General features: G+C 38.4%; 1 protein-coding gene across 2 annotated transcripts in view; it reads left to right on the forward strand.

Moving 5' to 3' along the window:
• Positions 1-11,118, forward strand: part of p4ha2 (procollagen-proline, 2-oxoglutarate 4-dioxygenase (proline 4-hydroxylase), alpha polypeptide 2) — a 43,400-nt gene extending 32,282 nt beyond the window's left edge. Inside the window, exons 11-15 of one of the 2 annotated variants that reach the window (XM_055226388.1) lie at positions 111-164; positions 2,069-2,134; positions 6,809-6,877; positions 8,585-8,681; positions 10,701-11,118. In XM_055226388.1, coding sequence (XP_055082363.1) covers positions 111-164; positions 2,069-2,134; positions 6,809-6,877; positions 8,585-8,681; positions 10,701-10,771 — 357 coding nt within the window. In that variant the 3' untranslated portion in view covers positions 10,772-11,118. Of the gene's footprint in view, positions 1-110; positions 165-1,947; positions 2,008-2,068; positions 2,135-6,808; positions 6,878-8,584; positions 8,682-10,700 lie in introns of both variants that reach the window. The other variant, XM_055226390.1, reaches the window with a different exon arrangement.
• The last annotated feature ends 14,351 nt before the right edge of the window (positions 11,119-25,469 follow it).

Below are 25,469 nucleotides of genomic sequence, written 5' to 3' on the forward strand. Positions count from 1 at the left end.
ATTGGGTATTTTTTCCGTTTAATACCATAAGTGCTGGTCTTAACATCTGTTTGGTCTCCTCCACAATGTGAGCTCTGGAATCTGACCTTTCCCATCATGCATCTGTGCAGGTCGCCAACTACGGTGTTGGAGGACAGTATGAGCCGCATTATGATTTCTCCAGGGTAAGACCGAGGCCGTGTGCAAGTCCAAGAGATCCCTTTTAAAAGAAATGCTCGGATTTTTAGGTCAAACTATTAATCCTGTTTTATATTTTAGATGATTTTGACTCGATTTTAGTTCAGTTTTGTCAGTTTAACGTTTGTGAAGTGCAGTTTTTGTCTCCGTCTCGTGTTTTTCTGAAGTGACACTGAGCTTTAGTTTAGTCCTGATGCTGCATGCTGCATTTGGGGTTGGTCTAGTCCAGGTTTAGTTCTGGTTTAGTCTCAGTTCTGGTTTGTGTGAGACGCAGTTTTCAGTTGTGTTTCATTTACAGTTTGCTACAACTGTACTGCTTTCACTTGAGGACATGAAGGACAATATTCACCCAATATTCGCCTATACTGACCAAAAATCTTTCCAAACGCTACTAATTATGTTAAAGCTTTACTGTGTAACATTTCTGATGGTGGAGCTACTTGTTTGTTTCCATGGAGATGCTTTTTCTTTGCATATACTATAAATTTCTGACTATAAGCCGCTACTTTTTTCCCCACGCTTTGAACCCTGCGGCTTATACAACGGTGCGGCCCCACCGGGGGGCGCTCTCTAGCAGTAAACGCAAAAGTGAGACAGACGTGGGTAAAGATTACGCGCTGAAGAATACACTAGTTTTGATTTTGAAGTGTCATTTTGCGCATCATGTCACAGCCTCATCACGGAAAACACACGAAGAAATGAAAATGATGCAGGTTTTAAGATAAAGGCAATGGATGTGGAATCAAAGAAGGAAATAGAGCCACTGCACGAAAGTTTGGCGTTAATGAACTGATGGTGCGAAGTTGGAGGCGGCAGCGGGAAGAATTTAGTCGATGTAAAAAGACGACAAAACAGCACCAACACGAGCCATCTGCTTTTATTTCCTCTGAAACCTTTATTTTCTAAACCTGCAGATATGTTCATCCCGTGTTACTGTTGTGTTGGTGCCGATTTTCAGGCACAGTTTGAAAACACGTGTCTTAACCTCCTGAGACCTGGCGACCTCATGTGGAAAACACATTTTGAGTTGTCAATGCAAATTTTTAGAAGAGCAGCATTCAAAAACTGCAACAATGCAAAAATAAATACATTTTTAAGTTTACAATGTTCAGAATATTTTTTTAATTTTAAATATTTGTAAAGGCACGTATTTTCCTGCACCTCTTCAAATGAGCCACATTGTTCCAAGAGGCACAATTGTTTTTACTCAGGACAAATGTTCTGTGTTCAGCCACTTAATAGTTTTTGTAAATCATTAATGTTCTCAAATGTGGACATGATTTTTCTCAGAAACTACATCATGTAAAAAGATAATTCTTTGTTTTTACACTAATGAGGTCTCAATCAGCTCAAATAACAAAGAGAAATGTATAAAGCCACACTAGAGCTCAGGTCTCAGGAGGTTAAATTAAAACAAAAATAAAAACTCTGTGCACCGTCTTTATGTGTAAATATCTCATGTTACAACAGATTTGTAACATGTGGCTTATATTCAGGTGCGCTCTTTGCTCCAAAATTTACAGTAATGTTCCACAGTATGGCATTAATCCATTTATATTTATTCATTTAGAGATTCTATAGATTTATGTGCAACCCAATCTGTTCTCTGCGGTGAGTTTAATGCCATACTACGTCACAGCATCTCTATGGAAACAAGCAGGTCGTGCACCTTTTACCTGAAAAGTTACATGAACTTTTAAATCCACTTGAAAATATAAACATTTGGCTTTATTTGGTGTTTAAATAGTTCAATATAAATATCTGTTGCAGCGTCCTTTTGACAGCAATCTCAAGGTCGATGGAAATAGACTTGCCACGTTCCTAAACTACGTAAGTAACTTGTGCGCAGCCTCTTCTCAAAGTCTTTTGTTTGTGAATCTTATCTTTGTAGAAGGATGAGCCTGATGCGTTCAAAAGGTTAGGCACTGGAAATCGCGTGGCCACAATGTTAAACTACGTAAGTACGAGTCCCGACGCCGCCAGGAGAGTGGGAGCCGCCTTAAACTTCACCTCCTGTTTTTAGCTTCATGGGCAAACGCACAAGCTCTGGTTCAATCTGGGACTCGGACTGATGGACCACGTTTTGGGGATTTTAAATGGGACAAAAATGTTTCTAATATGAATTAATTTGATTCTTTTAGGAGTTTTCACACTTTAGAAAACCTCTGCAGTTCTATAGAGCCAATTACTGGGATTCAAATGACGTCACAACATAATATTAAATACAGATGGACGCAGATATTATTAAAATGCAGGTTTGTTTTGTAAAACGGTGAGATCATTGGTCTCGTCACTGAAAGAAATCATTACGTTTAACATTTGTGAGCGTACACTTGAGATATTTCACGGCAAAGTACAGTTCTTGCCCCGATCATCACATTCAAGAAACAAAAAAACACCAACGGAGCCAATCGGAGACCAAGAACTTTTGCAACTCTATGGGAGATTTAGTCTTTTTGAAGGAACTATCCAAAAAAACAAAAAAAAAATCCACAAATGTTGAACTTTATCTTTATTCGTTAGGGATTGGCCTGTGTGATTCCTCAGTCGTCCAGGTCTGATCTATAGGAAAAGCCAAAGTTAAATCTGTCAACTGGACAAAAAGTTGTAGGAGTGAAGACGTTTCGCTGCTCGTTGAAGCCGCTTCTTCAGTTCTGGTCAGATTACTGCTGGACACTGCCTTATACACGCCTCTTAATGGGTGCTTTTCATACCTATTAGCATCCTGGCTCGCTCTATTGTTCTCTTTGTTTTCTTTGTTTGCTTTGGGTCTGGTGATGGAGTTATAGATGAGGGAGAGGTGATATATCTGTCCACCATTTCTGTTCAAGGAAGGATTGTCTTTCAGCTTTTCTAACGTTTTTAACTCTCCTCTCAAACCATTTCTTTTCTCTGGCTAAAATCTGTACCTCAACAAAGAGAACAATGGAGCTCGCCAGGATGCAAATAGGTATGAAAAACCAAGACCAGGACGACTGAGAGATCACACAGGTCAAACCCTAACAGATAAAGATAAGGTTCAACATTCGTGGATTTTTATTTTGGATAGTTCCTTCAAAAAGAGTAAATGTCCCATAGAGTTGATTAGATCTTGGTCACTATCTGAGATTACGTCATCGTCAAATACGACAACGTGAACGCAACCGATTGGCTCTGTTGGTGTTTTTCGGTTTCTTGAATGTGATGAGAGGCGAGAACAAGTTTTTCCCGTTGATTACGTTGTACTTTGCCATTAAATATCTCAAATGGAAGCTCACAAATGTTGAACCTGATGATTTCTCTCAATGACAAGACCAAAGATCTCGCTGCTTTACAACACAAACCTGCAGTTTAATAATACTGCGTTTATCTGCGTCCGTCTGTGTAGATCAACAGACCTAAGTGTAATACGAGGGTCATTCAATAAATAAGGTGAATTTTTCGGTTTAATACAGTTAGAAGCTTACGATTTTTTGTTGTGTTTTTTTTTTGTTTTACTTGTTTTTCACATGGATTTAATTTCTTTTGCAGATTTAAAAAAAACTTTCAGAGTTTTGGCGATTAACAAAGATGGCCGACCAAGAAGCAGCGGTCAGTTATCAAGTTTTTGGTTGCTGAAGGTGCAAACCCGTTGAAATTCACAGGAGAATGTCAACTGTGTCTGGTGCCACATGTTTCAGCCAAAAAAATGTCGACAAGTGGCTAAATTGTTTAAAGAAGGACGGAGCAGTGTTGAGGATGAAGGCAGGGAGGTCTACAGAAGTGAGGTCTCCTGAGATGATCGAACCTCAGGAGAACTTTGCACCTTCAGCAACCAAAAACCTGATAACTGACCGCTGTTCAATCCTGGAGCTTCTTGGTCGGCCATCTTTGTTAATCGCCAAAACTCTCAAAGGTTTTTTTAATCTGCAAAAGAAATTAAATCCATGTGAAAAACAAGTAAAACGAAAAAAAGTAAGCTTCTAACTGTATTAAAAGTCCTTATACCGAAAAATTCACCTTATTTATTGAATGACCCTCGTATTTCAGACAGATATAAGGCAGTGTCCAGCAATAATCTGACCAGAACTTAGAGCGAAACATCTTCACTCCTACAACTTTTTGTCCAGTTGACCGATTTTACTTTGGTTTTTATCGCATTAGAGATTTTCAATTGACAGTAATCACGTCTTTAGAGTTACACAAAGGCACCACTTTTTTTGGCTAACGTTCTAAAATAATTTCACTTTATTTATGCTGAAGACTTTTATTTTGTTTCCCATAGATCAGCCCCGTAATGGCAGAGATATTAACCACAAACTACTTCAACAAATCTGACGTTTAAATGTCAAATTCGACAATACAATTCCGACCTTCCTTCCAGCTCCATTTTTAAGCAACTGTCGAACGCTGTGACGTGAACGCAGCCTGTTCCAACATAAATCCTGGAACTATAAAACTATAAAAGGTCCCTACAGTGTGAAAAACGCCACTTTCTGGTCTATCAGTTCCGGTGCTCATTGTGGAGAGTTTTGTTTCGCCGTCTCCCATTAACACGCTGATGTAGACGTCTCTCTGTTTCACCCTGTCTTAACAAATTACAGTGAAATGTCCAGAATGTTTGCATGTTGTCAGCGCATCTACGGGCCTCTGGGTGTAAGACGACAACGGGCCGAGTTACGCCGTAGGGCTTTAGACACAAGAATATAGGTTGCACTTTAATAGAATGGGCATAGGATGGGTATAGCGTGATAATTCAAGTGTATAAATGGGAAATGCATGGATAAAACTGCACATTTACCAGAAAAATAGGTTGTATTTTCTGTATAAAATCTGTAAAACACATCCCTCTTCTTCCTGACGTGTTATTTCCATCCTATTCCCATGTGAATATCCAAACGTGCCAGTGCTAGCGTACATATTGTCGTCTGAAATAACTGCAAGTGGGGCTGCATGGACCGAATGTGACTGTTTTAGCTCGACTCAGACGTGCTGATTTGCTTGTGGAAGAAGCATGAAAAAGCAACATAATGGAACATGATGAATACACATTTTTAGTAGTACACAAAGCAGTTTGAGGCAGATGTTTTTGAGGATTAAATTTCATGTGTTTTCACTAATTACCTCCAGTACACGAGTCGTTCTTTACCTTAGAGCAGAGGCGTCAAACACATTTTCACCGAGGGCCACATCAGCAAAATGTCTGCCCTCAAAGGACCAAATGTAAAATAAATCTAACACATTTTTTAACCTGTTAATTAACTGTTTCTGTATTTATTACTTATTCACGTTACAAATATTACATGTGCATTTGCCTAGATGTAAAAATATGACCGCTCTTACCTTTAATTTACCCTGTCGAGGACCACATAAAATGATGTGGAGGGCCACATTTGGCCCGCGGGCCTTGAGTTTGACATACATGTCTTAGAGGTCACAAAATGAGCTCAGGGGAAAAGTAGTGCTGGGCGATATGGGGAAAAAATCATATATCGTTATTGTTATATAAAATAATCCTATCACCATGTACCACAAAGTTATTCAGTTATTCTCTGAAAAGTTTGACCAAAGCCTTCACATTTTTTTCAAAATCGTAGAGCTATTTAACCTGAATTGACAAAAAACTTTTGTGTTAAATCTACTCTCTACACTGTAAAAAGTAAAAAAGTACTTTTCATGTGATTTGAGGGGTTATTTTTATTCATGGAAACATCCTGACTAAAGTTTTCAAGTTCAAGCTTCGGATTTGAGCAAAACAAAAAATACACAAAATTCATAAGAAAACTAATTAAACTGATTTGTATTGCATCTGTCGACCAGAATATGCATAATTTTTAATCAATATCACTACATTTAACACTAATAAATGAACCACTCTCTATCAAAATATCTGTGAAATACTTTTACTGTATTTTTTACTCTAAAAGTACATTTTTAAACAGATACTTTAATACTTTCACTTACTTTGCAATCAAGAAACTGGTTTGTTTTGTTACTGTGACCAAAATGTCTCATTTTTAATCAATATCACTACATTTAACACTTAAACAAATTCACTTTTTACTCCTTAAGTACATTTTTAAACGAGTCCTTGAATACTTTTGCTTGAGTCGATTTTTTCATGTGATATCTTTTACTTGAGTAACTTTTCACCTCTATATCCGAACTTTAACTTGAGTAACAAACTTGAATACTTCACCCATCACTGCTCACACGACATATTTATTCATAGTAAATGTCAGATTATATTGTAAGGATCTGCAATTATTTAAAAAGTGTTTCTGTTCCTGTTTCGTGAAGCAGTCCGTGTTTTTTGTGACTGTCTGACACCAGCACTGGCTATAGTTACATCCACGTTGTGTTTAAGACGACTAAAACGACATATAAACCTTAAAATCACGTGGTTTCTTTCTGATCACGGTCCCTCACATCAGATCTTGTGGTTTACACTTCATTTACGTCACGTTTAATGCCCGGAAATGAGATGATAATCGGATTTTGTTGTGCGTGTAAACATAGCCACTGTGTGAACTCCATTATTGAGCCCATATAAAGTCTGTGTTCTTCAGGTTCATTCCTCACACAACATGGACAAATCGCTGTAACAAGGAATTTTTTTTAAAGCTTTTACAAGAATGTGACTGTATTCATCCAGTATTTGCTCTTTATCCAGATGAGTGACGTTGTGGCGGGAGGTGCGACCGTCTTCCCCGACTTCGGCGCTTCCATCAGACCTCGTAAGGTGAGACGTTTTTTTTTTTTGTTTATTATTTTTAGTGTTACCTCCTCTCACGATGCTTTTGTTCACCTCGGGATAAGGATTTCGCATTTTCTACCTCAAAATAATATAATATAACATGCATTTCATCTCAGTTTCCTGCGATGCATTCGGGCGTTGGAGCTTCCTCTGCTGTCGTGAGCGGGAATGATCAGAAAATAAACAAATTACGTCCTTATCCCGCGCGGAATGCTACGCTAATTGAGCCGCGCGTTCGCCGTGAGTACAGTTTTTGCCACGGAATCAGTCTGGTGACGGCGTACGGGCTTAAAAACGAGCTTCTGAGCTTTATCTATGACGCAACAAAACTGGCAAAATGCAAACGGAGCATTCTGTAACTTGACCTTGTGGTGGCAGTTATCTCCGTAGAGATGGATAAGGTTAATGCCATACTGTAGAACATTCTAGGCAAAGCAGGAACCTCTGTGTAAACAAGTAACGGGCAGATCCTCCAGTGGAAAAGATGCGCAGTACGTCTTTATGTGTTTACCGTGTTTTTTAGATTATAAGTGGCACTTTTTTTCATAGTTTGTTCAAGGGGCGACTTATACTCAGTTCTGTGCTTCATGTCGCTAAATAAATATAAATGTGTTACGTTAGCGTGATGCACTGATATTCAGCCTGTTGTTCCACATTTTATTGTTTTTATTATAATTTGCTTTAAAGATAAAATGTCTGTTCTTGGTCTCGGTTTTTGTATAAAAATTTGTAAAATAAATTTCCCCAAAAACGCGATTTATCCTCCAGTGTGACTTATGTTTTTTTCTTCATTATTATGCATTTTTTGGCTGGTGCGACTTGTACTCCAGAGCGACATATAGTCCGTAATAAAGTGCATCAGTGTAACCAAAGTATTAAAATACACTTAAACCTCAAAAATACGTACTTATACTACTATTATAACACGACTTATACTCCAGTGCGACTTGTATTAATGTGCATTAGTCCAGTTTTGCATGTACTTGAAATATTTAGTAGAAAAGTAACACACTCCAGACTGAAACTGCATTCAGGCTTTATTAAAAAGTATTAAAATACACTTTAAACATCAAAAATACTTTCTTATACTACTATTATAATACGACTTATCCTCCAGTGCAACTTATATATGTTTTTTTCTTCATTATTATGCATTTTTTGGCTGGTGCGACTTATACTCCAGAGCGACGTATAGTCCGTATTTAAGAGCATCAGTGTAACCAAAGTATTAAAATACACTTAAACATCAAAAATACTTAATACTACTATTATAACACGACTTATATATGTTGTTTTTCTTCATTATTATGCATTTTTTGGCTGGTGCGACTTATACTCCGGAAAATACTGTATGTAAAATCTCCAAAATTAGCTTAAAATACATTGAACCCTGCTGTGGGTGTTTATTTTTGCAGTATATTCAGTTTATTTGTCTTATGAAATAGGTGCATCACATGTCACATAGTTTAGTTAACAATTCCCCTGAGCCTTTAGATTCATAAATTGTGGTTCACTTGTTCACTTATTTGACAAAGAACCACTATGTTGCGTGTGAAAAGTGTCATGGAGCAATAAACCTCTCAGGAGTCCAGGGCGGAGCTGGAGCCGTCCAAACCTCCTCACTTCTTCTTGTTTTCTTGAAGAGCGTTATCGAAATGCTGAAGTTCACCTTTTGCACTTTTGTCTCTACAGGGGACGTCTGTGTTTTGGTATAACCTGTTCAGGAGCGGAGAAGGCGACTACAGGACCAGGCACGCAGCTTGTCCCGTTTTAGTGGGAAGTAAATGGGGTGAGTGAGAGTCTGTGTCTTTAAATGTATTAAGTCAGGGGCGTCAAACTCATTTTCACAAAGGGCCACATCAACAAAATGGCCGCTCTCAAAGGGCCAGATATAACTAACTGTAAGAAAAATGTCACTAAATGCAACCAAATTTAATGTCAACTAAATGCAGCTACTTTTGAATCTTGTTAATTAACCGTTTCTGTATTTATTACTTATTCAAGTTACAAATGCTGCAGATGGATTTGCATAGAAAAATGGGCTGTTTAACTGTGTATCTAATGATAAACTGACATATTAAAACAGTCATACCTTTTAATTTACTTTGTCGCGGGCCACATAAAATGACATGGCGGGCCGCATTTGGCCCACGGGCCTTGAGTTTGACTTTGACATGTGTATTAAGTTAACCTTACTAAATACGTTAAAGATCAAAAATTAAATAAATGTGAGTTCAAAAATGAGGTATGACGTATTAGGGATGGGACAATAAACAACATCGTTTATCGTGATAAAAAAGGTCGACAATTATCGTTCATGGGACATTTTATATAATCGTCAACAAAGATAATCGCCGTTATTTCACCTGAATGTGCAGGGGAAAAAAAGACTTATCCACTGGTGAGTCGACGGGGGGGACAAAGGGGGCTGTTGTCCGGGGCCCCAGGGGGCCCAGAATTGGAACCCTCTTCCTATTCATTTGTATTACAGGGGGCCCATGTGAGAATTATTGTCCCAGGCCTCCAAATTTCAGTCGACGGCCCTGCTCATCCATAATATTCTGTTAATGTTATAATTATTCATATCCATAACAAATTGAATCATTAACGTGACATAATCGTAATGCGCCACTATTTAGGCCACGATAATCGTCACAAAATTCAAATACAGTGGTCCCTCGTTTATCGCGGGGGTCACGTTCTAAAAATAACCCGCGAAGTATCAGCTTTATTTTGTACAATTATTCTCCATGTTTTTGTCTGTAAACCCCCTCACCACACACTTTATACACTTTTCTCACACAGGCGTTAACATTTTCTCACATTTCTCTCTCGTTTAAAGTTCAAACCTTCGTAGGTGCCTTTGTCCGTGTAGTTTGTTTATATAAATGTAAGACAAATGTATTACAAGTTTTTCATCATGTAACATTTTCATATAAAATTACGTTGTTTTATGTGTAAAAATGACGAAAACTGACCATATTTGGGACATTTTGGTCATTTTAACTGAATTTGGGAAACACGAAGAGCCAGATTTGAATTTCTTGCTTCTTTTTGTTGACATATCAGATACTAAAAATATGCAGAGGATTTGGGATATTTGATTTAGTATTTGATAAAACATTTGCCTAAAAAATTGCCATAAAATTCAAATTTCACCTCATTTTTTGGAGTTAAAACTTGAATAAATCCAACTTGATAAAATCCTTGTGCACGTTTTGACAAAATCTTTTGTTTAGTGTCGTAAAGTTCTGTCTCTATGGAGGAAATTCATTTTGATAAAACGGATTTTGAAGTTACAATGTCCAATATAAAGAGACAGAGGGTTGATTTAAGTAGCAGAGTTATATACAGTGGTTCCTCGTTTATCGTTCTAAAAAATAACCCGCAATAGGCGAAATCCACGAAGTAGTGGGGTTTAATTTATGATTTAAGTCCGTAAAACCCCTCACCACACACTTTATACACTTTTCTCACACAGGCGTTAACATTTTCTCACATTTCTCTCTTGTTTAAACACAAAGTTCAAACCTTCGTAGCGTCTTTGTCGGTGCAGAACATTTCATGGACATCGTGGGTTTTGTCGGGGAGATAAACAATGGACCACTGTATCTTTTAGTCCAATAATATATAATAGATATAACGGGGGCAGCTAAAATCTATGCTCCGTAATGCAGCTTTAAAGTTATCAGTCTTGCATTCATTGTGTCACGGGTTAAAAAAAGCAACACCAAAGACAAATCTATGTCTAAATGTGAACGTCAGCTTTAAGAGTACAGGACTGATGCTTTGCTTTGTTGGTTTGTAGTTTCAAATAAATGGATCCACGAGAGAGGTCAGGAGTTCAGGAGACCCTGCGGACTCACAGAAGTCGACTGATGACCACAGAAATCTATCTAGACATTTTTATTACAAACAAAACTCACATCGCTGCTCCTGTTTTATTTGATGCTAAATGTTTTCTGATTCTTCAACAGGACAGTCGCATTTTGTGAAACTTTCATTTATTTTGACACTGTGAGTAGCAGCTCTTTCTCCGTTTTCAATTTTGTAAAGCAGCTCCAGGTCCCGACAGTTAAAACTCAGTAAAGCACATGTGTTTTACTGTGATATCACTCCTCAGTGTTTGTTACCTTCTTCCATGTGATTTTTATTTATATAGTGTTATAAATTATTACGCCTCTCATGATTTGTGGTTTTCATCGTAAATAAATGTGTCTTTTGATAAAAATGTCTGTCTTTTTTTTACATTTGTCTTGCAGTAACACATTTAGTTGCCCCAAAACCAGAAGATATGAATAAAACATGGAAAATATAAGAAAAAAACATGTATACATTAAAGAAAAGGGTCTAGTGTTCTCATCCAGTCGCAACAACCGTGGAATAAACTCCACTCACAATAAAGCGATGAGTCGACGTGGTATTTTGTAGCTTTAATGTGGACTCCTTCACCATGATGTGGAGTGAAAACTGGTCAAAAACACAGAAAAAATAAAATAATCAGTTTACATGAATTATTGAAAACGCAGTCCCCATTAGCAGTGACCGTTCCCACATCACATTTCTATATTACAATCATCATGCCCCTTTAACTAAATTATTTAAAAAATGCACAAAATAAACATAAGGGTAAATTTATGATCCCCAAAAAAATAACTCACAACAGAACTCGGTCATTTCTTCATCAAAAAGGTTGAAAATTGGGCCATTTGTTTATTTCTATCAAAAATGAAAGTTTGAAAAAATGTTGATTGTATAATAAGAACTGTCTGGAAAACAAGTTACGTTAAAGTTCAATTTGACCCCAATTTGTTTCTCTTATAACTCAGATCAACTCGACAAACACAGGACAGTGATGGAAATTAAGAGTTGCAGGAGATTGAGGTCCAAAAATGCAGTTTTTACTAAAATACGGCTTACTAAAAATAAATAAATACATTTGGTATCAGTACATTAGTCTGACATTAGACTGAAAATAAGCCTCCAAATTATATATATAAAGTAAAAAAGTATATTATTTTATGGCTGAGTTATAAGAGAAATAAATTGGGGTCAAACTGAGCCCAGAGGAACTTCAACATAACTCTACAGGGAGGAACACACAAGGGTTAAACTAACTTATGACATTGGTTCATCTAAGACCGTATAAATGTAACAAAATGTAATGTAAAATAAATGCAACTACTTTTTAATCTTGTTAGTTAACCATTTCTATATGTATTACTTATTCAGGTTATAAATATTGCGTATGGATTTGCATAGATTTAAAGAAATGGCTGTGGATCTGTGTATCTCCTGATAAACTGATATTTTAAGACCATCATACCGTTTAATTGACGTTGACCTTGTCGCGGGCCACATAAAATGATGTGGCGGGCAGCATTTGGCCCACGAGCCTTGAGTTTGACACATGTGTAATAGGCGAACAAAACAGGAAGTGATGCGCCTGACTTTGTATAAACTTTATCGACAACCAAACCAATACAACACTGAACAGATAACTTGCACTTCTATGGGGTATTCACTCGCTAATGCACAACGAAAAGGCTGTCGATTCGATTCAGTTCATCTTTATTCCAGACTCATGGTTCATTTTTAAAACAGACGAGGACAAAGACGGTACAAACAGTGAACATTTACGTTTTAAAAAGACAACCACACCAGTGTCTCCACATCTCGATGGTGTATTTGCTCTTCTTATGTTTGTGAGTGACATTATTTCCTTTTCTGACTTATTCACCTGCAAATAAAACTGTACATTAAAGTTCTTAGTGGAGCAATTTGCAATTTCAGTTCAGTTTATTTTTGTAAAGCCCAAAATCACAGCAGCGGTCGCCTCTTTAGGGCTGAGCGTGAGAATTGATTTAACCAACAGAAAGTTAGAAAATCAACAATGAAACAGAAACGAGTAAATTCATCTGCAGGAAACGAGCAAATGGAGAAGTGTCCCTGCACATCCTTTGTCCTTAGACCCTTTTTCAATATTCTGCGCCTTCAACATGGAATATTTTTTTAAAAGTCTTGAAATTACAAGAACTGACTTCAATAGTTCAGTTTAAATCTATGTTGAAAGGTTTGGAAATGAAGTCTATGATTTGTAATTGCTTTTAAAAATCCATTTTGTGATGTGTTGAAATGTCTGTGTGTGATGTAAATGTAACTCTGCTGCTGTCTTGGCCCGGACTCCCTTGAAAAAGAGATTGGTAATCTCAATGGGACATTCCTGGTAAAGTAAAGGTTAAATAAATAAAAAAAATATATAGAAAAACAGTGGGGAAAAAGAGAAACCTCGAGGAGAACCACAGTGAAGGACAGATCCACTCCCAGGACGGACGGGCTGCAGATGTGTCCAGGACTAACGCGCATCTGTTTACAGAAAGAGTCCAAGTCTGTAGGACCAGTGTAGCATGTATTTGCGTGCCAACTTATATTTATTAATTAATTGTTAATAAAAAGAAAAGTTACTGTGTGAATTGGGCTGAGTTTGACTGAGATCAGTAGATTGAGATTCTGCTGGAGCTGATGTAAGAAATGCAGGAGGCAGGAATTATGTTGGTGCTGGTACCGTATATTGAAGTGAATTATATTACAAAATAATATTTACAGAAACAAAAACAGCAAAACACAAAATAGTAATAATAATGACAATAATGAAAACCCCCGAATATTTACAGTCGGCAGATTTAAACCGGTAAGATGTGATAGATAAGTGCACTTTAAGTTCTAGTTGGTTGAGATGAGTCGGTTGCAACAAAAGGAAAAAAATGAACAGAAATAATCCGTACAGGTGGAGTCCACTTATTACTGACTTTTCAGTATTTGAGAGTATGTCTTTGCTTAGTATCCATTTGTATTGTTCATTAGAATAGTGTCCATTGGCTTTGATTATAGTTAAAAAGTCAGTAAAAGATAGAAAGAGTGGAGCTGTGTCACCTCCTACCAGACCCGTAGGTGATGAAGCTGTAGGTTCTGGTCTCAGCTCGCCATCGTAATCAAGAACACCTGACCTGTATTTGAATAAACACGACTAAATAAAAATCAAATGTCTAAAGTAATTAACCTTAGCTGAGTCACATTGTTCAGTTCCAGTGTGTACACAAAAAAATTTACATTTAAAAAGGCATTAAATGTGTTTTACAATGAGCACAAACAAGAAAACAACGTTAGCCCGAGCATGCTAATGCTAAGCTAATTAGCTTAGCATCGGATGCTAGCAGCACTTTACATTCATTCAAACTCACCAATTCCCCAGTTTAACATCACATGATGGCGGTGACTCCCCACGGACCGGAGGTTTAGATCTACAATGTTCAGAGAGGAACTACTGAGTTTGTTGAAGCTTAGAAACACAGAAAAGAGCGAATATTGTAAATAGTTTGGGACTGACCTTTTCACACCTGCCTCGGGAGCTTCCCCCACAAACTCTGACCCGGAAGAACCGACACAGAGTGAAAAGACGCTCTGCTGTGATTGGCGGACTCGGGTCACGTGATTAGGGGTGCGGTTACGTAAGGCACGTATGAGACACGGAGGGCAGAAATAAATATATAAATGTAGCTTTTATATAAACAAGATTTAACGGCAGGTCAAAGCAGGAGTTTAATAAAACATTTTAATAAGACAGAATTTTAACCTGGTTACACCAGAGTCACTCAGCTAAGAGACAGAGAGGGGTCCACCACCCAAGGCAGGACGGGAGCCACTACAGCCAGGCACCGGGTCATCCAGCCAGGAGAGGGAAGGGAGGGTCCAGAACATCAGAGCACAGGAGGGCATCCAGGGTCCAGTCATCACCGGGCGATCAGCGGCCAGCCAAGGTGTTCGCAGTGATAAACATCTCAGTGGCACTAGTCCATTGTGGCCTCTTGAAGAGCACCTGTAAAGCCTCATTATAATCCTCCTGCAGCCTTTGGAGAATGGCTATATTACTTTAAAACTAGTTTGTGTCATAAAACTGCATTCTATTGTCAGAAAATTGCATTCTATTGTCATAAAAGTGCATTCTATTGTCAAAAAACTGCATTCTATTGTCATAAAACTGCATTCTGTTGTCAGAAAACTGCATTCTGTTGTCAGAAAACTGCATTCTATTGTCAAAAAACTGCATTCTATTGTCATAAAACTGCATTCTATTGTCAGAAAACTGCATTCTGTTGTCATAAAACTGCATTCTATTGTCATAAAACTGCATTCTATTGTCAGAAAACTGCATTCTATTGTGGCATTAAAATCAGCATCAAGTAGACAAACCTATTCCTTTGTATTATCAAGTTTGAAATTTTAATATCATGGCAATACTAATACTGTGCATGTTTAAAACCTAAAGAAAACATAATAAACTAAATGGTCCAGCTAAGGTTGGGCCCCAGGAGCTGCACAGCTTCTGACACTTCGCCCCAACAGCGTTTAAGGACGTGTCAAATGCATAGGACACATTTCCCTGCAGGGACGATTAAGTACTTTACAGTAACACTTCAAAAACGTGACGTAAATCATGCTATGTCAAGTTCAGGTCACATAAGTTTGAAATCCAACCATATAATCATTTCTTAGAATCAGACGTGACATAGTGGTAAGATCTTAAGCCCGAGCCCGAGCCGACCCGACCCGAATTTCGGTCCGGGTCGGGCCTAAAATGTCAATCATTACGTTTGGGTCGGGTCGGGCCGGGCTTCTCTCTACCTGACTTTTTAAAAATAAATATATGTTTATAAAAATGTATACTAAAACAATGTGTGGATACTAAACTTAGGAATACTTGTTATAAAAAAAGTAATTTGGATAAAACAGAGAAGGCGCTGTAAGGTAACTGCTATTTAACTACTAAACAGGAGCCGCAGAGCCAGAGCACACTCTGCACACGTGAACGCCCCCTCTTAATAATCTTCACCTCCGCAAGTCCACATCTATTTTGACCTGGTATCGCTGATATGGAGCAGCAAGAAGTAAAGGATAAACTAAAGACAGGGGAACTGAAAAGGCAAACACGCACCGGCAAGAGTGAGGTGTGGCTTCAAATTGATTGTTGAAAATGCTACAGAAACTTGCGTTGGCTTCGCTGAATGTAGTCAATGTGGCGCTTTGCTTTCACACGAGAGCAAAAAGACTGGCACCTCGACGCTGAGCAGACATTTAAACAGCTGTACTGGCAAAAGTGATGATCAAACATCTATATTATCATTTGTCCCACAGACCGCACCTCTTCGCGCTAAGCAGACCATCACAGACAAGTGCGTGGACTTTTGCTGTCAGGACCTTAGACCATTTTCAGTAGTTAGTGGCAAAGGTTTTTTATTAGTAGGCTTATTTTTACGCATGTTTAACTTTGTTTGGTTCTTTATTTTTTTTATTTATCCTCACAAATAAAATATGAAATTTCGGGTTTGCTTCGGGCTCGGGCCTGCAAATCAAGTTAATTGGTCGGGCTCGGGCCGGGTCGGGCTTTAATACCCGCGGGCCTGGGTCGGGTCGGGCTGGATTTTTTAGGCCCGATCTTACCTCTAACGTGACATAGTAATATATGGCAGTGAATGGTATGTTGTTTGCGTTACTACAGCGCTGTTAGCTTCAGGCCGCCTCTGAAGAAGATGGAGAGATATTCACTGCTGATAATTTACAGCTCTGATAATTGAGTTAAAACTGCTGACATGACGAGCGTTTTGACGCCTTTGCTGGGGTCAGGCTAGGGCGCTGTAGAAAGTTAATATGAGGAAAAGTCCGTAGAATACTTGTAAGAGATGTTGTTTGCTGGAGTAAAAATGTAAGTTACAAAATTAGTAGTAAAATCTGTTGCACAATTCTTAATGGGTGTTTTCACAGATATTAGCATCCTGGCTAGCTCTATTGTTTCCTTTGTTTGCTTTGGGTCTGAGGATGGAGTTATACATGGGGGATAGATGATGCTAAAGGATTGTCTTTCCTAACAAAAATTGAATCTTTAACTCTCCTCTCAAACCATTTCTTTTCTCTGGCTCAGATCTGAACTTCACTATCTTCAGAGGAGTGGTCAGTGTCTTTGAGATGGAGATGAACAGCAGATTGTGGCCCTGAGCTGCTCTCACACCGGTGTTGGTTTATTCTCTTATGAAGTGGTTGTTTAGTTTCTCCAGTGTAACACTCACTGCGTCTTCTCTTCACTGAATGGAGTCGACACATTACTTTGTTTGTGTCTCGGGGTTTGGTCCTTTGCGTGGACCAGTTTCAGTCTTAAAAGTGTTTGTAGGTTTGAAATCGACTAGAATTTCACACTCTCTGAAGATTCTGTGAAGCTTTTTGGACATACCAGCTGTATAAGAAATAGCCAACCTTTTTTTTTTTAGCTCTCTTAGATCTATTGAAAGCCCATTTTGGATGTCCTTGAGTCGAGAGTTCTTTCTCCACATGTTGCTCCTCCTCCGTTTTTCCCTGTGTGTTTGTGGACACTGGATCACTCCGACTTTGTGCTGCAGTGGATGGTGTGAATCAAACCGCAGGTATTGGTCAGTGTTCGTGGCTTTTACTCAGACATTTTACGCAATCAGTGATTCTCAGAGTAGATGATCTTTATCTCAGCAGAAGGTTAAAAGTCCTGCACCTAAATTTTCCCATGTATTTGAGTAACATTTTATAAGCAGCTCTTCAAAATATGATTAGACCGCAAGCTGCAAACATAATTTAGTGTCTGATAATCGGGAAGTGAGCGTTAGTATGCAAGTTGCCTTTAGCTAACAAGCAACGAGCACGCACCACCTTCTGAAAGTTGTGAAAAGTGCTTATAAACTTATCACGGTGCATAATTACGCTGCTCAGAATGCATAAGGTAACTGAGGAATAACTTTGGGCCGTTTTTTACCGCAAAAAATGCCGCAAAAATCAGGTTCAGCGCATTTAACAAAGTCGCTATTTCTGCTATTTGTGTCCACGTTAGCCCCCGGTGGACGAAACACGACTCAAAAGGGTTACGAAAAGTATAAATAAATAGTTTTTTTGTTATTTTAAGTTCATTTTAATGTACTTTTAAATGCCAAAAAAACACCTCCCACGCCCCAAAAACAACGTTACAACAGAAAAGACAAACCGAACAAAAACCCCACACAGGGTCGATATCACTAACCCAAACTAACGTTATCCAACGGAAGGTGAAAACAGGACAGCCTCAGAGCATTTGGAAGCGTAGATTTCGAAATGCTCCCGCAGAGAAACCAGGTATTGTTCATACTGGCACGCGATCGTACTTAATGGACTAGAAAAGTGTCCGTTCGCATTAGCCCGCTGTGAACGGGACATCAGTTGCCGTCTTGTTGCGTCTTGCCTGTTTGTTCACGGCTGTTTTTCCCTTAAGGATTTCACACTTTTCTCATGTAGTTATTCATTCACACAGACACTGCTTCACATAATTTATCTCACAGTTTGACGAGGCGTTGACATTTACAACTACACATTTTGTTTTTCTATTCCCTGAGCGGGACAGACAATTTATTCTAACTGTAATTATTTGAACGTATGCCATGAACGCTCGTGTCAGTGATGGATCCATAATTAACAGCGATATGCCAAAAACTTAAAGAGCCTGTCCCATTATTTGTCATGTATCTGAAGCTCTTGAGGTCAAAATAAGTTACTGTACTGTCTGTGTTTAAGTTTAAAGTGTTTTATTCACCGATAATCAGGAAGTGCATGTTAGTATGATAGTTTTTGTTGGCTTAGCTGGGACAGATGCTTGGACTGCATGAGTTAAGTGAAGAATAACTTTGTACTACTGCAAAAAAAAAACAGGTACAGCGCAGCGTAATATCACATTTTTTTAGACTTGTTTGCACTTAAATGTGTGTAAATGTTCGTCATATATATAATCAATAACATCTGCAGCTTTTTAAAATCTAAAAAACATTTAAAAAAACAGACTTACAGAGACTTATCCTGCATTTGTGTCCAGGAGGTTAGACTCACTGGCCTCTCCAAACGAGCCTTAAAACAGAACAGAATATCCAGAATATCCAGAACACTGCTGCTCGAGTCAGGACTAGAACCAGGAAGTACTTCACACATGTGTCCTGTGGCTCAGGTCTAGAACCAGGAAGTACTTCACACATGTGTCCTGTGGCTCAGGTCTCTGGCTCCTGTGGCTCAGAGACTTTAAAGCAGCTCAGTGTGAACAAGTCTCTCCATGGACCAGCACCAAAGAACATCTCCCACATGAGCCACAAGAACCATCTCACATGAGGAGGACTAAACCAGGACTAAACCAGGACTAAACCAGGGGTAAACCAGGACTAAATCAGGACTGAACTAGGACTAAACCAGGACTAAACCAGGACTAAACCAGGACTAAACCGGGACTAAACCAGGACTAAACCAGGACTAAACCAGGACTAAACCAGGGCTAAACCAGGACTAAACCAGGGCTAAACCAAGACTAAACATGTTGAATCAGTGTTTCAGTTTTCTGCAGTTTAAACCTGGAACATTCTTCCTGAAGATGTGACTCAGACCTCGACTTTGACAATGTTTAAATCCAGACTCAAACGGTTCTGTTTATCTGTGAATACGACTGAAAGGGGTTTATTCTGCACTTTTCTCTTTTAATCTTAACTTTATGACAATTATTTATGTTTTTATTTGTTGTATTGTGTTGTTCATGTCTTTTTTTTATTCTGTAAAGCACTTTGAATTACTTTGTGTACCCTTCCTTTGCTTTGCCAGAGCGGAGTTTCGCCGCCAGGTTAAAGCTAGCAGCTACTAGCATGATAACGCACATTTCCTAATAATCAGACAAGAAAACGCCTCATAGTTGCTAGTTGATGCAGAAAGTACACAACAGACATATTTTGACCTCAAGACCAACTTATTCAACATATTTGTACTGGGGCGAGACATTTTTTTGCAGATCACGTGAGAAAAAATCCAGCGTAAACATCCACCCGACACCCAGGGCTGTGTTTCATAATTATATTGGTTCATTCATGTAATTACACTCATTAAATCCACACCTCTTCCAGACGCCTGAGACGACTGAATCAAAGGTCGTTCTCATGAGTTTTTCTTTAATCAAACCGGTGACGATCACTGAGAAATCATCAGTTCATTTCAGGATGTAGAAAACGAGCGTGCACCAGTTGTTTTTGTGGATATTTGTTCGAGTTTGTGATGATGCGCTTCCCCAGAGTCAGCTCAGGTTAGCGCTATTCGAAGCATCTGTGTTTTAGTAAAAGAACTGTTTTTTCTTTCTCTTTATACAATGAGAGCACGTAGACGCTCTTTTTCACACAATATAAACAGAAAAAAACAGTATTTACGTCAAATGATCTGGGGGCCGCAGGAGGCAGAGTCTGGGTGAAGTATTCCACAAAAAAGCTTTGTTAAAATCTTCTCAAAAGTCATTGCTGTTTTCAACGTACATGAAGTAAATATGCAAATTATTGTGGATTTTATGAATAAACATTGTTATTTGTTGAATCTTTTGTGACGGGAGTACACAGCGCAATTGACACGTGCGTTTGGGGTTTACCGATTTGGCGGAACCTTCTACACGCAACATGGTAATTCCACAGTAACACTAAACTTTCATATTGTCCTGCGGGCCACAAAATATTGTCTCGCGGGCCGCAATTGACCCCCGGGCCGCAAGTTTGAGACTCATATAAAACATTAAAAACAGGAGCAGGTGTGTGTATAAATGTTCGTTACCATCGTTCGTTATTAAATTGTGATAGTTTTTCGCTTTTTATTGTAGTGTTTTTGTAGATTTTGGAGTAAACGTAGCTAGCATTAGCATAAACATCACGGACGCTCGGCTACTTCTAAAACTGTGGGTCAGAACTTTTGTTTTGTGATGGAGAAACGAAAAAAAAATAAACTGGATTTGATTTATATCCCTTTTCGGTGATGTTATTGTTTATCGCTTTGTCTAAAATGTCACACTGTATGGCATTTAACTTAAACTTCTCCATGGAGACGAGCAGGTGACGGCAGGAGGTCGGGTTACAGGTCGAGAAGACGCGAGCAGCAGACAGTAAGAATACATGATTTTTTTTTTTTAAGGGATTTTCTTAAACCGTATAAAAACATGTGTGATGGAATAAATGCATAGAACGTTTAATGTCATACTCTGGAACATTACGTGCTTTGTCCTGGCTTTGGGGTTGTTAGGCTGATGATCGGGTGAAACTTACCTGTGCTGTACTGTATAAAAGGAGCAAACCTCAGTCTGTGCAAAGTGAAGTTCCTGTGTGTACAAGAGGTTACTACTATGTTGATTTTTTTTATTTTTTTATTTAATTTTCCTGTTTTTGTAAATATTTTTGGTGTTGGACAATAAATGCACTTGAGTCTGCACTGGACAAATTGTCTCAGCTCTGCTCTGTTCCTCGTCAGACCCCTAAGTTTGCTATCAAAGTCTAAATACAATTACTGCTAACGTTTACTTGACTTTTTTTGGGTTGTTTTTTTGTTTTTTTGCATTGGCTACTACCGCAAAATTCGCAGCGTTCTCCTAATTGACCCTGCATGACCTTCAAGTATTTCTTTTTTTACATCCATCTTCCACCACTGAACCACTCAAGAGCTGCAATCTGAAGGCCAAATTCCCAGACTTCCACCTCCCCAGACACTTCACGCTGCGCTCTCACAATGAAGCATGACACTTGAGTGAAAATGTACTTTATTTTTACATTTTGAAGCGTGTTATGTGTTTTCGTTAAAGAGTAATTTGTTATTTAAATGAGTTTTGAAGGAGGCAGCTCAGGACAGAAGTGCTCTGCAAAAAGATTAACCAATACTTATGTTACTTGTTTATAAGTCAAAGCTGATTGAGGTTTGATGAAACGTTTCCACCTGTTTGTTTACACGGAGACGTCATTACTTTGCCTGTAATGTATTGGTGTTTATCTTCAACTTCAGCGCCGGAAAATGCTCTTAATCATCTATTCATGATGCTTTTTAAACTGGAAAATTATGAGGTCCTGATTGTTACGACTCAGCTTGTCCAAGGTCAGGGAAATAGCAAAAAATAGATGGAAAAATGGTCAAATAAAGAAGTAATTTAATGAACAGGAATGAAAAATGCAAACTAAATGAAAGGGATCTAAAATATTGAAGTGAATGTACAAAAATAAAAGAACCAAAACTAAGAAACCAAAAATAACAAGTTCAAGAAATAGCAGGATTTGCGTCTCTCCTCTAGGTAAAGTTTTTAAAGTTGGTCTATCGCTGCAGCAATTCGACACTTTATTTCTGTCTTTTTCTCGTTCTTTTTTTCTCTCTTTCTTTCTTCGTCAGCGCCCTTCATTCGCCATTGACCCCACGGTGAGGTGGGGAAAGTTGAGAGCTTTCGAAAAAAGTATAATATGTCATTCTAATGTTTTCAGATATATTGTTTTTGCTAAAAATATATATATATTTTAAAATTTTTATTTCTTCCTCTTCTGCTCTTTGAGCAGGAATTTGACCCCTGACCCCCCACCAAATTTTGCCCAAAATTCTGGTCTGCTGAATTGGGCATAAAAAAATGGCACGACAGCGCCCCCTGCAAAAGTCAAAATACATTGCGTCAATGGGAGACGTCCTGACGTCAACTTTGCTGTAGAGCCACGAAATTCGGTACACATATTCTACAACTAATGCCAAACAAAAAAATGTACCCATTCATGGGAACAATATTGGTTTCATGGAATAATATGAAAATCGGCACAATGACTCTTCATGTCATCCTGATCAAAAAAGTCAATTGGACCCCACGTCATATTTTTCACTGGGTTGCCATGGCGATGCGCAAAACAACCCATGTTATCCTAATGGGGAAATTTCAAAGTCTTATAACGACTTATTACCTTCAATGACAAACATGACATTTGGCACAGTGATTCTTCGGGTCGCCCCCGTCAAAAAAGTCCTAAGGGCAAAGTTTGTATTTTCCACAGTGTTGCCATGGCGATGCCTGGAAAAAACATATTTTTGCATTATATCCATCTGCGCTTCCAATGTCTTTTGACTTTGTTTGGTGACAAGTGCAGCCCAACGGCGCAATAAAACAGAGGCAAGTGGCGTGTCAGCGCCACCCACAGGGAGTGCCGGGTCGGCCGTTCGATGCCGCTTGCAGCTTTAATTGTTCAATTTCCTCTTCATTGAAATAATATAAAATAATTTCTGATTTTCTTTTTTTTTTTTTCACTTATTGTAGATAATGTTTGTACATATTGTACATAATCAATGCACTGATTTCAAACCATTTCTAAATATTCCAAAAAGGATATTTTACTAAAGATTACAAACTCATAAGCTGCAGAACTTCAAACAGTCTTTAGTAAACATTCAAAAAAATTTGACCTGGCAAAATCATTGTCTTAGCTGCATAAACGCCTGACATTTTTTATAAGAAGGGCTGTGAAAACCTAACCCTAAGTATAATCTGCATAGTCCCTTCTATAAATATTGATTATTGTTCAAATATGTTTTATAAAGTGTTTCTGAGCTGGACCGATAGTTTTTTTTATGTTTGCTTGCATAAAAATTACACAAAAGTACATTCCTTTTTATATTTTTCTTCTACTTAAACTGGTATTACACACTTATTTGATGCATCAAAAGAAAAAATAAGAATGGATATGTAAAATAGAGGTGGTTGTGTGAAAAAGGGCAAAAGTACAGGCTGATACTTCATTTAACATGATTTTTATGGCTAAAAAAGAAGAAAAAAAAAAAAAGTCTAGGCGAGCTATAGTGGTCTATAATGTGCTCAGTCCTTAAAGGGTTAATAACACGCTGTCGGCTCCGTTACCATAGCAACCCGAAATCTCGCGATACCTCGTGGTTGCCCCATGCGGAAGTGTGACCTCGCGTGTAGAGGATAAACAGCAGATGACCCGGTGGAGATGGAGGTGGAGGTGGAGGTGGAGAGCAGCTGCAGGTAGATCTATAACTCCTAAAACTGTCAGTTCATGTTTTTTATGTTTATATGTCTGAGTTTGTGCCTCTGAACTTACAGACACGTCCAGTGTGACCGCATCACGTGAGGCCTGTGTGCTGTTCAAAGGAACTGGTGAGTGTGTCACAAACGGAGCTAATGCTAAACGGAGCTAATGCTAAACGGAGCTAGCGCTAAACGGAGCTAGCCGAAGCTAATGTGAAAGCTAATGTGAAAGCTAATGTGAAAGCTAATGTGAAAGCTAATGTGAAAGCTAATGTGAAAGCTAATGTGAAAGCTAATGTGAAAGCTAATGTGAAAGCTAATGTGAAAGCTAATGTGAAAGCTAATGTGAAAGCTAATGTGAAAGCTAATGTTAAGTTTAGTGTTTTGGCACGTCCTGCCTGTTTTAATCGTGGATGTATCTGAGTATTTAAATGTTAGCTAGCAGTCACTCGAATTTGACCCAGTTAATTCTGCTACTGTCCGTAAAGTTTGTTGTTTGTGACTAGCCGCTAACTGCGCTAGCAACTGTCATTCATTCATTCATTGAGGGACCATGTTTACACACTTATTTTGAGTAGTCTAATGTTTTTATACTGTGCAATTGTGAATTTATTATGGTAGTGTGATGTACATCTAGAATTATTTTATCTATTACAATAATGTTAATGAAAAGCCAAATACTGAAACTGAACTGGAAGTTGTTGTACTACTACTACTACTACTACTACTACTACTACTACTACTATTACTTGGATTGGATCTGAACTGTCAATGTCCAACAGACTACTACATGAACGATACTGCTAATGTGTCGGAGGCTCTGCAGCAAAACACATTGGCTCCACCTCCTCCTCCACACCTGGACACACACACACACACACACACACACACTCAAACTCTTCCTATCGTTTCCTCTGCCTGGTCTCCGTGGTGTGGATTATTACAGTGGACTGTATTGAACTGTAGAACTCTTTTAAGTAGAGCTTATCAAACTGAACAGTGCACTTTGTAAATATTGTACATACTTTTTTTTGCATACTTTTGTCACAATACATCGTACATGGGCACCACGTCCTGTTGCTGTTATTATTGAGTACTGTCTCTCTTCCCTCTGAGCCGAATCAGATCTTCTGAGCCCAAAATAATTTTTTTTGCTCACACAGCTGTTCCAACGGGTTCAGCCCTGGTTTTGTCCTCAGAGTGTGAGATGTTCATGTGGCTCTTACATGTTGGAGATGTTCTTTGGTGCTGGTCCATGGCATTCTGGATGTCCTGTTCTGTCTTAAGGCTCGTTTGGAGAGGCCACTGAGCAGGACGTTAGATTCGTCTAACCAACTGGAGACAAATGCATGGATAAGTCTCTCCAAGTCTGCTTTTGACAGTAAACCCTAGATTTTTGCAGTGTTTCTTAGATGTTTAAAAGCTGCAGATGTTATTGATTTGATGAGGCTTTTAAAGTTCAAGTTTGAGTCATAACATAAATAATGGGCCATATCAGTTAATGTTTGACTAATTGATTGATTGAGTGTTGTAAAGGGCTCTATAAATAATCAATGTGTCCAAAGTGCTTTCCAATAAAACCAACACCATATAAGAACATTCAAAACATTACTAACTGTACAAAGTGCCACTGCATTACTAAGTATTAAAAGACAGTTTGAATAAATACGTTTCTATCACAGGCCAAAGTCG

Source organism: Periophthalmus magnuspinnatus, chromosome 14 (assembly GCF_009829125.3).
Source record: "Periophthalmus magnuspinnatus isolate fPerMag1 chromosome 14, fPerMag1.2.pri, whole genome shotgun sequence".
Taxonomy (NCBI): Eukaryota; Metazoa; Chordata; class Actinopteri; order Gobiiformes; family Gobiidae; genus Periophthalmus; species Periophthalmus magnuspinnatus.